Genomic DNA, 17074 nt, shown 5'->3' on the forward strand with positions numbered 1-17074 from the left:
TCGTGCGCACGACCCCCCGCCGACCCCCCCGCCAGCCCCGACAACCGCCGACCCCCCCGCGAACCCCGCCAGCCGCCGACCCCCCCGCGGACCCCGACAACCGCCGACCCCCCCGCGGACCCCCCGCGTACCCCGCCGGCCCCGACCCCCGCCGACCCCGACTGACTTACGCTGAGCGTCAGCGTAAGTCGTGCGCACGACCCCCCGCCGACCCCCGCCGACCCACCTTCCGAAATCCGAAATTCTCCTTTATCCGAAACTCGGCTGGTCCCGAGGTTTTCGGATAAAGGATAGTCTACCTGTACTGTCTTTACAAAAACTCTGTTGGTTAGTCAGATAATCTGCTTAGCCCTCCGTCTGTATGAGAGATTGTTTTCAATCTTTGTCCCCAGTTTTCTCCCACTTACTCTCCTCCTCTCCTGCAGACACGGTCTCTTACTGGCATATGGTTCCATGGATACCAGCAGCCCTCCCGTGTCACCCGCTAGTCATTACTCTTCAAGTGTGACGACAACCAGTGAATAGTGGCAGAATATTTGACCAGGAGGGCATCAAAGCTGAGTCTGATCCTTTTCTCACGCCCATTCATAAACTTTCCAGCAGAGGTCAATGGATATCCAACCACAGTGGACCTCTAGATGATTTTTCCCCTTCCCTACCCACAAACATCATGGCTAATTGCAGCATTCCTACTTAGCTAACTCACTGCAGACCAAAGGTTTAAGGTGGGACCTTCCTTGTCTGTGTGGCTCAGCAGCACATCAGATGATGCATTTACCCACCACCAAGTCATCAGGATTCATTCCAGGAGGGTTTTCTTGATGGAAGTTACATGTGTTCGTGGACCATTCTGTTTCCGGTAGTAAATTATGCAGACTTCGTTTCACTACAGCACTCAACCAGCAAGTAAAATCAGCCAGTGCATACATCAGCCCATGTAATTCAGGCTCCATCATTCTGAATATGGCATTATTTCTAAATGTAAATTTGGGAGCATCTTCCTGCTGCTGGAGACTTCCTCCAACAGCACAGGAGTGATTGGAAATTGTCGTGCCGAGGAATTCCAAGCATGAACTTCCATTCAATCCCTACACCACTCTCTCTGGGAAAGGCTTTAGTGGCTCTCAGGGTGAAGATTTAACTCAATTCAGCATCATATCCAGCAAACACAATGCCCAACTGTCTCATTTTAATAACTAGCAGTGCATTCGTGCTCCTACATGATATCCAGATAAAATCATGACAGAACTGGTTATAAAATGGAGACAATAAAAGCAAAGTGATATTGGAAATGATCCATGATCACTGGAAATTGAAGCCGCGATTCCGTCTCGCGAGGCAGCCGGAGCGCGACCCTGCTGCTGGCTCCAGCCCGCTCTGTGAAATGATTTTATGCTGATTGGGCTTGTTAAGTCCGCCCAGCAGGTTTCTTGCCCAATTGAAGGAAGCGAGTCTGGTGACGTCACTTGATGACACGTCATCAGCCGGTTTCCTTAAAGAGACCATGCACAAACTGATCTCGACAGTTGTGCTGTCAGTGTTCTACAGCATTGAGGTGCTGCAAACACTGACAAGCACTGCATGAGGTGCATGGCTGCACCCAGGCTCTCCCATGACTCCCTCCATATGCTTACGGAGGGAGTCACAACACGCAGGGAGGTTCTCTTCCCTTTCCGTGGGCGGAAGAAACCTCCCCAGGAGGCCAACGCAGCCTGGTTGCACATTGCACAGGAGGACACAAGCAGGGATGTCATCAGGAGGACCAGGCTGCAGTGGCGTAAACCTTTCAATGATCTCAGTAGATCACGAAATGTTAGTACAAAGCCACACTCAACCTCATCCTGCTGTTCCACTCATCACATCCCCATCACTCTGCCTTCCCTACCGTACTCCTGCACATCCTTACTCACACCAACTTACCTTGCACCTTCACCCATCCCTCTATATCTACATTATCATTTCCCCATCTCACTAGCCACCCCTCACACTCACCCTCATCCTAGTGCAATCATAACAACTAACAACACACAAGGGTAGGCACATGGGTGTTTGGGCCAATGTTGCTGTAAAGTTTCTGTTAATGTGGTGTCAAACATTGAAACCTTTATTTTCAACACTGGACAGATTTGTGTGCACCATTAGGAATTGGTTTAGTGAGTTTCAGTGAATGATCAGACATAACGGCACCCCCCCCCGCAATGGTGATGAATGTGAAAGGAATGGCTTGGGCATTGTAGGGATGCTTTCTGGGAGAACCAGTGGATGTGGTGTATTTGGACTTTCAGAAGGCTTTCGATAAGACCCCGCATAAGAGATTAGCGTGTAAAATTAAAGCACATGGGATTGGGGGTAAGGTACTGACTTGGATAGAGAACTGGTTTGGCAGACAGGAAGCAAAGAGTTGGAATAAACAGGTCTTTTTCCGAGTGGCAGGCAGTGACTAGTGGGGTACCGCAGGGATCGGTGCTAGGAGCCCAGCTATTCGCAATATATATTAATGATCTAGACGAGGGAACTAGATGTAATATCTCCAAGTTTGCAGATGACACAAAGCTGGGTGGGCGTGTGTGCTGTGAGGAGGATGCCGAGAAACTCCAGTATGATTTGGACAGGTTGGGTGATTGGGCAGATGCATGGCAGATGCAGTATAATGTGGATAAATGCGAGGTTATCCACTTTGGTGGCAAAAACAGGAAGGCAGATTATTATCTGAACAGCAATAGATTGGGAGAAGGGGAAGTGCATCGAGTCCTGGGTGTCCTTGTGCACCAGTCGCTGAAGGTAAGCACGCAGGTGCAGCAGGCGGTTAAGAAGGCAAATGGTATTTTGGCCTTCATAACGAGAGGTTTCGAATACAGGAGCAAGGATGTCTTGCTGCAGTTGTACAGGGCCTTGGTGAGACCACACCTTGAGTATTGTGTGCAGTTTTGGTCGCCTTATTTGAGGAAGGATGTTCTTGCCATGGAGGGAGTGCAGTGAAGATTCACCAGGCTGATACCTGGGATGGCAGGAATGACGTATGAGGAGAGATTGGGTCGATTGGGCTAAACTGGAGTTCAGAAGAATGAGAGGGGATCTCATTGAAACTTATAAAATTCTAACAGGATTAGACAGACTAGATGCAGGAAGGATGTTCCCGATGGCGGGGGAGTCCAGAACCAGGGGTCACAGTCTAAGGATAAGGGGTAAGCCATTTAGGACAGAGATGAGGAGGAATTTCTTCACCCAGAGAGTGGTGAACCTGTGGAATTCTCTACCACAGAAGGCAGTTGAGGCCAATTCATTAAATATATTCAAGAAGGAGTTAGGTATATTTCTTCAGGCTAAAGGGATCACGGGATATGGGGAGAAAGCAGGGACAGGGTACTGAATTTGGATGATCAGCCATGATCTCATTAAATGGCGGAGCAGGCTCGAGGGGCCGAATGACTTACTCCTGCTCCTATCTTCTATGTTTCTATGGTGTTGGTGTGGGGTGGTGCCAACCTGGCACATCATGTGGCAGCCAGGGTGTACAGTGTAAAGTGAAGTAAATCTGGCCATGGTGAGGCCATCCCTGGCCTCCCGGGCAGCAATGTGCTTGGCTGCTGATGCCCTGTGTCCTGTGCAGCATCAGGTGATTGCGGAGAAGGCTGGTGTTGTTGTTGGTGCTGCTGGTGTGCCCGGTGCTGCTGGTGTTGGGGCTGATCATGGTGGGATTCTGAGGACCAAGGTGGGATAGTTTCAAGGGCACCAATGCTGATGGAATAGATGGCAGGTGAGGTTGAGCTGACAGAAGCGATCTGTCAATGGTGAGAGAGGTTGTTCCAATGAGGTCACACTGGATAGAGAGTTTGCTCCAAACACTTGCAAGTTGCATAAAGCTCAATCTCTCTTCCAAATGCAGTAAGCAACAGCTTCTGAACTTGGAAAGTAAAGACCTATAAAATGGGAGCTTTTATAGACCATTTGCAGCTGTCAAGTAAAGAAATCATCCCATGCTGACACAACACCTGACCTCCTTACCTGACGTGATCCCCGAGCAGCGGGGAAGCCATTGGCGAACTCTAAAAATCTAAAGGTAAGTTTAAAATATGATTTAATTGCCTCTTAACGATCTATCTAATGATCTAAATTGCCTCCCCCGCTGCTTGGTGTCAGGTCTGTTCAGCGATGACAGACCCGACATCTGGGAGACGAGCGTGGAGGCAGGTTGACAGCGGGTTCCCTACCCGCTGTCAAAAAAAAAATTCCCACCCGACCTGCCACCAAACGCTGACCCCCTGAAAAACTCCCTCCTGTGTGTTAGTTCTATTTTCAACTCTGGTGAATGAATCTGGATAGAAGGCCTGTGCATTGTGTAGTACAGCACATATTGTACTCAAGCATACACCTGTAATATAAACATCCCTTTTAAAAGTACATATTTATTATATATGTACCCAGTTTGAGTAGATTTAAATATATGTCACTTTTGAGGTTATGGATTTATACATATTCAAAAAGCTAGTGATCTAAATATAGATATTTCCCCCACCATTAAAATCTGCTAGGCTACTTAGAATTCTTAATGTATATGAATGCAAAGGGTAACACAAATAAGAGTGCCAAACTATGGAAAGGAAATCTCATTAAAACAAGATATTGACAGAAAATGTAGCGACCATCCAAACAAAGATCACTAAAAATCAACACAATACAAAAACACGAGTGAGAGAGCATCCATCAGTTCAAATATTCAATATACATCAGGAACAAATGAAGTAGGGCAGTCACGGAAAGCTATTAAGCACTGCCGTTTGGAATTCTACTTGTGATCTTCTGGAAAATATTTGGCCGAGGAATTGATGATAATGAAAGGACGAGAGACAAATGTATGACTTTGTATCTAAGGAAATAGTTTTGCAGTACTTGCACGCAATATGTTAGGGAGCAAGAGATAGTTGCATATTTCACTCCCGTTCCCTTAGACCCTGTAAACAACACTTATTTTGCAACCATGCATTTTTATGGACCTCAATCAAACCATATATTCTACTACAGATGCCAGGAATCTAATTATTGTTACACAATGGTTTTCTATTAAATAATCAAGACAAACGCTTTGGATTTACAGTACCTAGTTAATCAAAAATAATTTTATATTCATTTATATGTTGCCATTTCCTACTCTCTCTCTCTGGAGTGGGAGAAAGAGCAGCTGTTTTTAAGTAATTAAGTTGCATTTAAAAAGTGTTTCGCCATTAGTACCGATTTTAAAAACCAAACAATTACAAAGAATTATCATTAACATGCTTTCACTTATTTGTCTTGACAGTGTGAGGGAGTTGAATTAACATAAACAATTGAAGTTGAAGCACAGCTGGGTTAATGACCGCACCTCGCTGCATATTATTCAGCTCTCTCATACTGGCAGGCTCAGTAACTTGTCATAATAATGCCACCAGCATTCACTGTTCAAACAAAAAAAAATACATAAAAAGCAAAAAGATTGAAAATGCTCTAAAAATAGCCCTCCCCTTTTTGAAAAATAAAACTAACGTCATTATTTAATAGAACGTTAATGTGGCTTTAATTTTAAAAATGCAACATAAAGATCACCCTGTTAAAACTTACATGCGACTGCTGGGTGAGATTTTCCGTCCATCTCTGAACCATGTGACTTGGGGCTGGGGGAAGGTGGAAAGTTTTGGTGCCCTGATAACTGCAGCATTTCCCTGGGAGACACTCAGATGTTTTTCACCACTCTCGAAGTTTGCCATATCTAAAAAAACAGTATTTATAAACAGTCAGGTTCAACTGTCGAGCTCTGTGCTGTACATTCTATGTAAATATCTATGAGAGGCCTCAGCATTTTTTGGTTATAACATCTAGAAGAACAATAGTCTGTAAATTTCTGTGCCGGGTAATATAAAGCAGAATTAAAAACAAGTGGGCACGTGCGGTGGCTTTGAGGCACAGAATGGCAGGACATGCCTGATGTCAGTGGTTGCTCTTGTTGAGTTGGTGATCCCAGCCATGAGGAAGTGCAAAGCAGAGGCCAAGAATATTCCAATGGGAAGACAGGGGAAAGCTATCCTATGCTGCCACATCTCATGATAGCTGGCTTCAGAATGACACTGGCAGATGCATGAAAGCAGGACACCCACCATCTTTGCCATGGATGAGCCACCTCATACGAGAAAGACATTCTAAAAATGAGGAGTTCTACACTCATCAAAAATTAAATAGGCTACACTGAAATTTGGAAGTGGTTCCCAGATGCTGATCAGAATATATACTGCGGGAACACGGCCCTTTTGAGAGCACACAGGGTATCGCTTTTGAAATTTACATGATGGTTACAAAATTAGGAATTCTAGTGATGATTAGTGCTTTCTCACCAGCCAATCAGACTGCATTGTTGCAATAGACCACTGATTTTTTTTTGAACGAATTTATAGCAAAATTCCTCCCCCCCCTTTTCCTTTGTGCTGGTCTCCCCCATGCCACGCACTACATGCAGCCCAAAGGACAAGCAAGCAACCTGTGTCAACGACTTTGCCAAGGCTGCTCTGAACTGGCCAACGACCCTCCTTCAACTTTGTATTTCCTCTCTGTGGCGAGGTTCCTGGCCTTCTCTCGGCATCCACGCACAGTGGCTCAGTGAGATCAGGAAGTCTGTGATGTGTGGACTTGAAAGTGGGTCTCATTATCTCATGACACTGTGTATTGGTGCTTTGCCACACTGCACTGCACAATGGAATATTTCTTAATTTGTGGGGTTTGCAGACTAATACAATTCGTGACTGATTGGCACAGTGGGTTTCCAAATGCCCTTTCAATTTTAGTGTTTGAATTCAAATGCACTGCAGAATGACAAGATGAAAGTAATCTCTGTCTGCTAGTTATAGAAGACCTACATGAGAAGATTATGGGCAGCCTCAACACAGTTCCAAGTGCAACATAAAATAGTCACTAATGTGTTACTAAATTGCTTATTGGGCGAGATAATTATAGTGGGAGGAGGCTCGTGTGGAGCATAAACACTAGCATAGACTTGTTGGGCCGATTGCCTGTTTCTGTGCTGTAAATACTATGTCCCGTAATTTCCGATAGGAGGCTTCCTGCGTGCGGATGCCTCCTGTCAGAAACAAATCTATGCCCTTACCTGAGGGCTCCCGAGGTCCGGACATTTCCGATGCTGGGCCTCTCCATAATCAAAATGCACAGGGCCCACGTATCCCAGGGGCGCATGCGGTTCGCAAGCGTCCCTGGGATCACGTGGGCCAGACGAGAATCCCCCTTCATACTTTTGACAGATAGACCCGTGAAAAGTGTGAATGGGGATCACTGAAAAAGACACTAAAACATTAAGGGGGAAAAATTCAGATGCTTTGCGCCTCCCGTTAGGGGTGCAAAGCAACTAGCGCCCGGGCGCGGCAATGTTTACGCTGCTTGCGAAATTGACCAGACATTTTGCGGTGGCGCTAAACACTACCGCCATGATCTCCTGTGCCCGCAGATCGTGACGTCAGTCGAGCGTGTAGCGCCCCGGACCGGATATTGAGTGGCGCCCCCTGCCTTTCCGCCTGCTGCTAGCAACGACAGGTTGAGGGGAACATTTTGAAGTCGGGAAGGGATTGGGGGAGCGCTATTTAAAGGCGACCACTTCCTGCCTTTTTTTGTCGGTGACAGTTTTGCACCACGCATTCTGAGAGAGAGAGAGACTTCTGGAGAGATTCAACGCTGTGTGAAGGAATTTTGGATACTGAGCAGCACTTTGCAGGTTCATTCTGATTTGACCTTCCTTGCATCGATTTAGAAGAGACAATGGGTGCTGCACTCTCAGCTCTTTCCCTGGGCCTCTCTATTGTTCTTTCCAGCAGATTTGATATACAGGTCTCTCCAGGCCGAAATTCAAGGCTGCAATGAGCAGGATGTGGATGGAGAGCAAGATCGACCCTCCCCTTTAAGAACTGGCCGGCACCAGTGTGTCTGTGTTCCATTGCTAACTGACATCACGAGCTTCGCCAGCACTCTGAGGTAGCGCCTCGCTCCTCGGCGTTAGCGCCTTAAGACAGGTGTGTAGCGCCTGACTTAGCGCTCCAATCACCTCCAGGGGCGATAGAAGCCAAGTTTGCAGTCGGAGGCGATAATTAGCACCAGGCACTAAACTTTGTGCCCGGCAGATAATTGCGCCCAAACGGGGCAATACCGAATTTCTTCCCCCTTAAAATAAAAAAAAAAATCACGTTTTTAAAATGAGTTAAAATGAGGAGGTTCTGCAGAAAGTGGACCTCTCCACCCACAAAGGCCCTTCTCCAGGGCAGGCGGAGGATCTGTCAAGAGAATTCTTGACAGATTGGAAGTGCCGGTTTTCAGCGCATGCACATACACACCTGTAGGCATCGGAAAATACGGGCCAATGTAAGGCCACAAGGACGACTCTTGTAGGAGATAACAATGTTACAGTGGTGCAGTAAGGGGTGCTCTTCTGAGCTTGGAGCATTGCTGGGTCAGTGTAGGGAGCTTTGCTCTGTATCTAATCTGTTCTGATCCTGACCTGAGAGTGCATGATGCTGACACTGGATATCCAAATTGAGGAAGTGTCCCATTCTCCACCACACAAATATCCTTTCTCTCAGGAAGTATATAAAACTAACATTAAATAATTTTCTTCTTTGAACAGTAAAACTGCTCATTTGTAAAAGGCCTTAAAATTGAAAAGTGTAAACATATAAAAGCCATCAATTTTGAACATTTTCCTCATTTGCTTATTCATCTCATTGACTTTGAAGGGCATCTTCCCTTTGTGAAGCTGTATGTTGTTTAATAGTACAAGGAAATCTGCAGCGGTCATCTTCTGTACTACAGAGCGCATCCCCAACACTTTATGACACCCAATCTGTCAGATAATATATTAAACATAACAATGGATCCGCTCCTTAATTCCAAACGTTCCCAGTTTCAAATAGCCATATTTCTTTCCCAACAATCTATTTGTCAATTTCAGGTCAGTTTCCTGCTGTACATTCAGAATCAACCAGTTACAGTACTGATCTCAGGGCATTCAAGATGCTTCAGAAACAGAATCCTCGGTAAATGGATTACTGCAGCACAGATGATCAGGATGACACTGTTGCAAAAGCTCACACGGGGGATGAAGAGAGGATATTAAAGATATTTATTTCCTTACTGAGTTGGGAACTCAGGTTTCATTATTTTTAAATTAGGTCTGAAAACCTGCCTGGCTATCTGGCTGTGTATCACTATCTGTAATGGTTTTACACAACTTGTGTATTAACTAAAGAATTCAGTTGAAAGGTTAATCTCCTTTAGTGTTGTACTGTAATAAGAAACAACGTTAATGTATTGATTTTGATGCCTGCCAGTCAATTTGAACCTACAGCCTATGGTTTGAAACCTGTCTAAAGTAACACTCCAGCACTGTTGGCAGCACCAATAGCCGTTGTGTCGTCACAAGAGCAGCAGCAAATTACACATGTTAATGAGTTGACTGAAGGTATATAGTTGGGAGGGAAAAAGCAGAAGAAAATGAGTTCAACAATGTCAATCAAATTATGAGGATGCAGCTGGGAGATGGTGGGGAATACAGTGGATGAGATATCGTATGAAAACGACAGAGGAAGAAACAGAAATATATTTTACATTAATCTTGTTTTGCTTCCTGAAATAAAATGCAACAGTGAAAAAGAGAGACAGATTAAATATGATTGACAGAGGCAGTTCTCATACGAGACTGAGGTATTTGACATTTGCTGTTTTCACCGGAGTCTATAATCGAGACACGTATGGGGCTCCCCGAGGGTCAGAACAGGATAATACTACACTGCAGTTCTACCACAGAGCACAAGCTATTTGAACTACCATTCTGGGTTACTTGACAACGCTCTTTTTTAATAAGCTTTCTGAAACCTTATCCCTACTTGTACCTTTGTGCAAAAGAACAATTAATAATAAACTGCAATTTTGAAAACAACAGTCTGTATGACTGGAATTTTAAAATGGGCACACAAATTATCTTCTGAGGGAAGTGTGCCCACCAGACATCAGAAAACATATTTTATGATCAGAACAGCACATTACCTAAAAACTCACTGGGAGCTTGGCAGTATACAGTTTACAGAACTTTCTTCAGAGTGTTTAGGTCATATACTCGGATGATTGGCTTGACGCAAAAATGGCCATGGGAAAGGCGAGCTGATTGAATCCACTATTCTCTTGGCCATCTTGCCTCAAGGAGATTATCACTCTATGACCAAATCACTGCAGAAATAAAATCAATCAAAACAAAATCCAAAACATGTATGTTGGTAAAAATATTTTGGGCATATATTGGAAAAAAATGGAATAAAAAGGCATTCTCCCTAATGAAGATGAGTTACAGAAGCTCTTTCATGTGTAAAAGACTCGTGCAATTTTCATTCTCTCAGTTGACATCACAGGAAATTCACAGCAAGACTCACTGACCATCACCAAGCTGGGTGTTGTAGGTGTGTGCATAGAATGGGCAACAGTTAACAAAGTAGCATTTTGCAAGTGCAGGGGGACATTACTCTTAAAGAAGCAGGCCGTTCAAATCAAAATCATCCAAAATTGAGCCAAATGTCAGGTTTTTATTTTGAAAATGGGAGGTTCGACATTGAACTGAAGAATAACTATTGATGGGGTTTTTGCGAGATAAGTCTAGCAAATACCTTGTGCTTTTAAAGAATGGTCTTTCTACAGTTCTGCAGCTTGAAGTAAATGTGCACATTTCTGCTGTGCCCAAATAGACTGTGGTTAATTAAGCTAATTAAAACAATGTACAAAATCTTTTGTGATTTTCACATTATCATTATTCATTAATGCTGCTGCCTGATTAGATTCTCATTACCTAGGTAATTAAGCAGCAGTGTAACTTCCCCGATTTCCCTTCTTCCCACTCCAACATGCAGGCTGTAAAGCATTTGTACTGTCTCTTGGTACAGTGTTTAAGCATGGAACTCAGGTTATACCGTCCAGTACAGCTGTAAATTCAAGCTTGTTTTTACTGTTCGCAGTGGACTATTATTCTGATTGGAAAAAATCCACTTTGATCTTCAGGCAGCAAAAATATGATGCGGTATTGCAGCACATTTAGTCATGCAGAGGGAGGAGCAGATGGAAGATCCTCATTACAGAGATAGGATAAAGGCATTCTGCTCTACACATGGTAAACATGCTGAAATGTGTCACATTTTCTTTCCCTGATGCAAACTTCAGCAGTCTAAAATTTCATTCCTGACAACCTCTAGGATGATTTACTATCTGGAAATAGATGTCCTTCCCTAGCAAATGAACGTGCAGGACCCAGCTCACATAAAGCTCCTGTGTTGGCCATTTTCTTAGGTGAAGAAAACAGGTGATAAATACAGGCCTGGGAAAAGAAACACAACAGCATAATAGGAAACCCTGTAGTGACTGCCTCTCACTCTGCAAGTCTTCCATTGTTTCTTGTCTGTCAAGTTCACTCAGTTGTTTCTGAGTCTTCATTATTTGTCCAATGTTGTGAAGATATGATGACTTAGAATAAAGCTGACTTTTACAGTATCAGTATTTTCATTTTAGGGCAGTAAAGCAGTGATTTATCAAATGTAATGTTACGTCTCCTGTGAAAGGCTCCCTGATGTGGATTTCTGGGTATATGTATGTGGATGGGCCACATATTGTACTACTAAATTTTTAAGCATTAAAGCAGACAGTCAGAAGAACGAGAAACATCCGATGATAACTGGTCCTGGGATACAGATGATTGGTTTGAAATTAGGTATAAGTGTCCATTTGAAGAAGGTATGGCAAAAAAAATGTATTCATTGCATGTTTGCATCAATTTGCCATACAGGAAATCAAGCTATTTTAGTGGTTATATTGTTCATTTCTCCAATAGCTACCACTTCATGTTTTGGCCAATGAAATTACTGTAAGACTTAGAGGCAATGGAAAAGATTCAGCTAAAACAGCAAAGACAGTCCTAGCTGTTGGTGCATTAAACTGTGAAGAGAGTCTAAGGCTACTAGATGTAGTCTGCTATTTTATGTGAATCAGTATCGGAAAATAGGTGGCATGAGGAACAAAATTTAAAGGGGAAGGAAAGGGTAGTGGAAGTGCCTTTTACAAAAAAAACCTTCTGAAATGTTGACTTGAAGAAAATATAGTAACACGTATTTGTTACACGTTGAAAAATATTTTCAAGTTCTTATGGAGACCCACCATTTCAAGTCACCTTTTCCCCCCTCAGAGCTGCTGGGATGGCATCAATACTTAAGGAAACACTGCTGCATCCCAGAGGTGTTTTGCTCAATTTCAATAGGATCTGACCATTTGTAGCAGCCTGGGAGTCAATCTGGAGCCACCCACTCCAGAAAGCTCTACCTGTTGAGTTTTTTTCCCCCTGGGTCAGGCAGCTCCAGACTGGATACATGTGGAAATACCGGACGTGCTTAAATCCAGCATCAAATGGTTTTTGTGCAACAAAATAACATTGCCAAAACACTCGGATTAGATGACACTGACATTTTTCGAGCTGAGATTGAGAATATTAAATACCTGCACTGTTGACAAATAGTGCTGAAGATTCCTCTCTGCTGCTAAGTCCTGCATCTGTGACTGACAGGCATATTTGTCAGCGCAATTTGTAACACAACCAACTCAACTGAGCTCCTCAGTGGCTGCAGAAAAGTTCAAATGCTTTCCATATCAACTATGTTTCCAATACAACTTTTATTTGTTAGTTAACCCAATTTTGGTTTTGGGTTACTGCAGAATGGGGCGCTATGGGAACAGAAATTCCCTCAAGACTTTTCCAGTGTGAGACAAGCAAGGGAGCCATATGTGTAAAAAGTGAAATTCAGGGCAGGAGTGTTCTAAATATAACTTCCCGATGAGCAGTAGAAAAGCACTTGATTTGTTATAGCCTCAACTGAGAATGTAAAAGAACTCCCAAAACAGTCATTACCTTTTTTTTTTGTTCTCTGCTTAATTCAATTGATTTAGATCTCTGTTCACATCAGCAGAATGGTTGTATGTGAAGTTGTTTTTTAAAAATCAATTTACAGTTTCAGCACCAGGTTCTCTCAGTAACTGTCACTCCTTCTCACTCCCCATCACTCTACCCACTATCAGCAGCAAACAATTCGAACTTGGGTACGATATTTTTTATATATGCTAATTGGACTTTTCATCTGCTGATGTCATATCTACCAAGGACACATTCAGCAGCTGCCCTGCTGGCACATTAGTATCATCCAGCACTCTGGGCCAACTTACATGCCACCTGGACTTCTGTCCTCCTCTGCATGAGTGCTCCAACACGATTCCTCACGATGCAACGGTAAAAGCCAGCATGGGATCGATCCAGTGATGGGATCAGGTATCTAAAAAGAACAAAGTTACTCAGTTGGAGATCATGTAGAAGTTTGTTTTTTTTGAATTGATGCTCTTTTTTTAAATTTCCAAGTATTTTAATCTGCACAGTTGCTGAATCAGTGCCAGGATGCAGCTTCTTTTCCTCCTAATGACTTGATCAAACCGTGGCAAGCTGCCCAGTTTTAGAATTTTCCTTTGTGCACTCTATCCGACTCACCCAGTTTGCCAGCTGGCAATCTAAACTCGCAACATGTGGAGAATCTCACATTGAATAAATTGATACTCTTCATGGCTCCTTGTACAGCTACCCTTTAAAAATGAAACCTCATTGTAGCAGATCTCTTGATTTATTGTGTTGTTTTAAATAGCTCCGAAATGCCTGAGGAGAGGGAGCCAGATGCTGTGGTGGTAGATTGCTGAGATCCCCTTTCAGAAGGTCGCAGTTCGAATGTCAATCTGCAGTGTCATTAGAACTCAATTCACCTCAGTGGGCTTATTTTGGTCACTTTCAATGTAGACGATAAGCTTAAAGAGAAAGTTCACTCTTGGTGACATTACATTGCAACTCTGATGTCTCTGGAAAGTGGGTTTTACGTCAGAGATGCAGGATGAACAGTAGAAATGCAGCCAAGTAAAAGAAGGTAGTCTCACTGTGCCAGCGTAGCAAACTGCAATCAGCGAGTAGCCATCGTTGGAAACTTTAAAGTTTTACAAGAATCAAGCTGGCTTGCTCGACCACCTTTACTATTCCTCGTGTCAAAAAAAAATCAGCTTTCCTTAAGCTCTTGTGCAGCAATAGAAGTTTTCCCAGCAGTTGGAGGTCAGTGAAAAGGCACAGAGCTCTATTTTCCCTGACTGCAGAGTGGTGTGAGTAGGCAGTCTAACTCCGCAGACTGGTGTCAAAGTGGGGGGCTGGTACCACTGATTTATAGGCTTGGAAGGTATGCCATTCTTTAGCATACTTTTACTCAAGAACAGTTCATGATATGTTGATTAGAATTCCCTATTAGCTTTTCACCATTACTACTGAATATACTTCACTTGGATTCACTTGATCATTCTCCTTCCAAACTCAGCACGATCCCAAATCACCACATTATCAGTCCGTCTCACACCCTTGAAATCGAACACTCTTGCTGAATCTCCTGTAAAGGAATTAGACCGTGCAAAGTTGAAATGCCCCCAACTGCTTTTATTTTCATATGTAAAATATCTTTAATCCTTCCAGGATAAATTATTTTTGGCCTGACAGCCAGAATTACAGTGGGCTCCAAAATAACAGAAAATGTGCCAAACAAAATGTGAAGAAAAACTAAAGTTTTTTTGAGGGTCACATCCCCCCTTCAGCTATTCCTAAATGCGCCACTGCTACAAACTGCATTTTTTGTGTAATTTAGGATTTTTCCCTGCAATAGAATGTCAGTTAAGTGCAACTTAAGTTATGATGAGCTTCACTGTAACTTGCTGTCTTTGCTGGGCAGAAGATCTATATTCAGGGTTGTATTTTGCCAGTTTTCTACATCGGAATATATGGAAATTTTTCAAGTCTCCATCCAACCACCAGTGAAAGGGCCTTAAAGACCAAGAGACGCCAGTGATAAAAATCGATGCAGACACCATTATCCCCTTCAGCCAGAGAGATTTGAAGCACTATGGCTATCATCTGGCATTACATGGGGACAAAGCAGCAAGACCCAAAAACATCACATTTAATCAGTCACAGGTACTCTGCCCTCAGAAAAAAAATCACAGAGTTATTTTATGAAATAGTAGAGGGAAAATTAAGGTACAATTTATTGCTAGTTATTTACACAACACAATGATGTTTTTGGTTGTATAGCAATACCACTGTTTGTGTGTACAGCAGTGCAATCTGTTAGACCTTTGCTTTTCAGTGCTACAACATGTGACGCTAATGAACAGGAACATTGGAATGGAATAGTTGATATACTGCAAGGTTTGTATTTGCGATGTATTATATAATGTGATAAGTCGCACAGGCTTTAACACATCTAAAAAGCGACACAGAGTAAACTGAAGTGCACTTTAGCTCATGTTCTTCTAAAAACAGAAATCATTGAAAACTTGCACTGGAGGGAAGATTCACATTGTCCCTATAGTGCAGTGAACTGTATTTATGAATCTTCAACCATACCACACCATTGACTCGCAATGCCAGGTTCTTTTCTGTAGAATAAAAAGGGAAAGCACACCTCATTCTCACTGTTGATGTTTTTAATGGCCCTGAATTTCCCGATCGAAAGCTTCCTGCGGGCGGATGCCTCCGATCGGGAAAAAATAATCTACGAACCTGCCTGCTGGTTCCGTAGATCCCGAGGCTTGTGATCCAGGGCCTCTCCTGTTGGAAATGCGCAGAGGCGCACGTATCCCAGGGGCGCATGTGGTTCGCAAGCGCCCCTGGGATCACGTGGGCCAGCTCAACCAATGGAAGAAGGGAATCTCTCTTCACACTTTTGACAGGTCTCTATGCACAGAACTGTCAAAAGTATGAGTGGGGATCACATTTAAAAACACACTAAAACATTAAATACATTTTTAAAAAATACATAATTAAAATTAATTAAAATTCTGTGGCCTTTCAGCGGATGGAAGCGGTGCAAAAAGCGCAACTCTCCACCCGCCCTTTTCCCGGGCAGGCGGATGATCTGTCAAGAGAATGCCTTCGCATGCCGGAAACCGGCATGTACGCGGCCCCTACTGGCACGTACACACCCGTGGGGTCGGAAAATCCGGCCCATTATAAATAGGTGAGCAGGGATTGCATGATTTCTAAACAGGTCTGCATTGGGAATCCATTTCTCATTCATCTACACAGTCACCATTTAACTGTACAACATGGTTAATTATGTAAAAGGTTGCTAGTCCCACGATGATGCACAAGCAGCATACATTGGGCCAGAAATTCGCGGCCAAAGGCGTGAGTGCGCTCGGGGTACTCACGCATCTGGCCGTTGGAAATGCCGGCGTTCAGCATGAACAGCGCATGCGGGGAACGCCGGCATTTCCAGACCTCGAGCGCATGCGACTGCACAGGCAGCGCTTGCGCAGTGAACTTCGTAGATTTCATTCATGAAATCCGTGAGGGTAAGTCCTCAGAAGTTACACTTGAAAAAAGCAAGTGTAAAGTGGTTCATTGGCTGCGGAGGAAGAAACATTTTATCGTGGAGCTTCTGAAATGCAATATTTTTGTTTGGGAAAGGGAGGGAAGTTATTTTAAGAAATTTTAAGTAAGTTTTAAAGTTAAAAATTTTTTTTTTTTTAAAAGGGTTTTCAGAACGGTAGGTAGAAGGAGCAATTGTGGCTGTGTGAATGGAATGTGAGAATGAGTTATGTATGTATGTCCACATATATTCCTTTACGTATATGTATGTATGTTTTATATTCCTTTACTAATGTGTATGAATGTATGTTTTTAATTATGATTTTCCAATAAGTTACTTTCTCTGAAAGTCATAATTAAATAATACATTCATACACATAAGTAAAGGAATATATACATAACATGCAAAGGAATATATACAGACATACATACTTTCAGAAGCTCCACGATAAGAAATATCTTCCTCCGCAGCCTCTGGAGCAACTGTACCCATGCTTTTTTCATGTGTAAGTTGTAAGGACTTGACCTCACTGAAAGCAGTAATGAAAGCGGCGAATTATACTGCGCACGCGCTGCCTGTGCAGT

At 43.3% G+C, this 17074-nt stretch overlaps 1 protein-coding gene across 7 annotated transcripts in view; it reads right to left on the reverse strand.

Moving 5' to 3' along the window:
* Positions 1-17074, reverse strand: part of sdk2b (sidekick cell adhesion molecule 2b) — a 1061066-nt gene that overhangs the window by 392670 nt on the left and 651322 nt on the right. For all 7 annotated transcript variants that reach the window (XM_085963616.1, XM_085963614.1, XM_085963610.1 and 4 more), the window contains 2 exons: positions 13270-13376; positions 5596-5743 (listed from right to left, as the gene is read on the reverse strand). In XM_085963616.1, the coding sequence (XP_085819742.1) occupies positions 5596-5743; positions 13270-13376 (255 nt within the window). The remainder of the gene's footprint in view (positions 1-5595; positions 5744-13269; positions 13377-17074) is intronic.

The sequence above is a fragment of the Somniosus microcephalus genome, chromosome 21 (genome assembly GCF_052327205.1).
Source record: "Somniosus microcephalus isolate GS21.2 chromosome 21, FLI_Smic_1.0, whole genome shotgun sequence".
Lineage (NCBI taxonomy): Eukaryota > Metazoa > Chordata > Chondrichthyes > Squaliformes > Somniosidae > Somniosus > Somniosus microcephalus.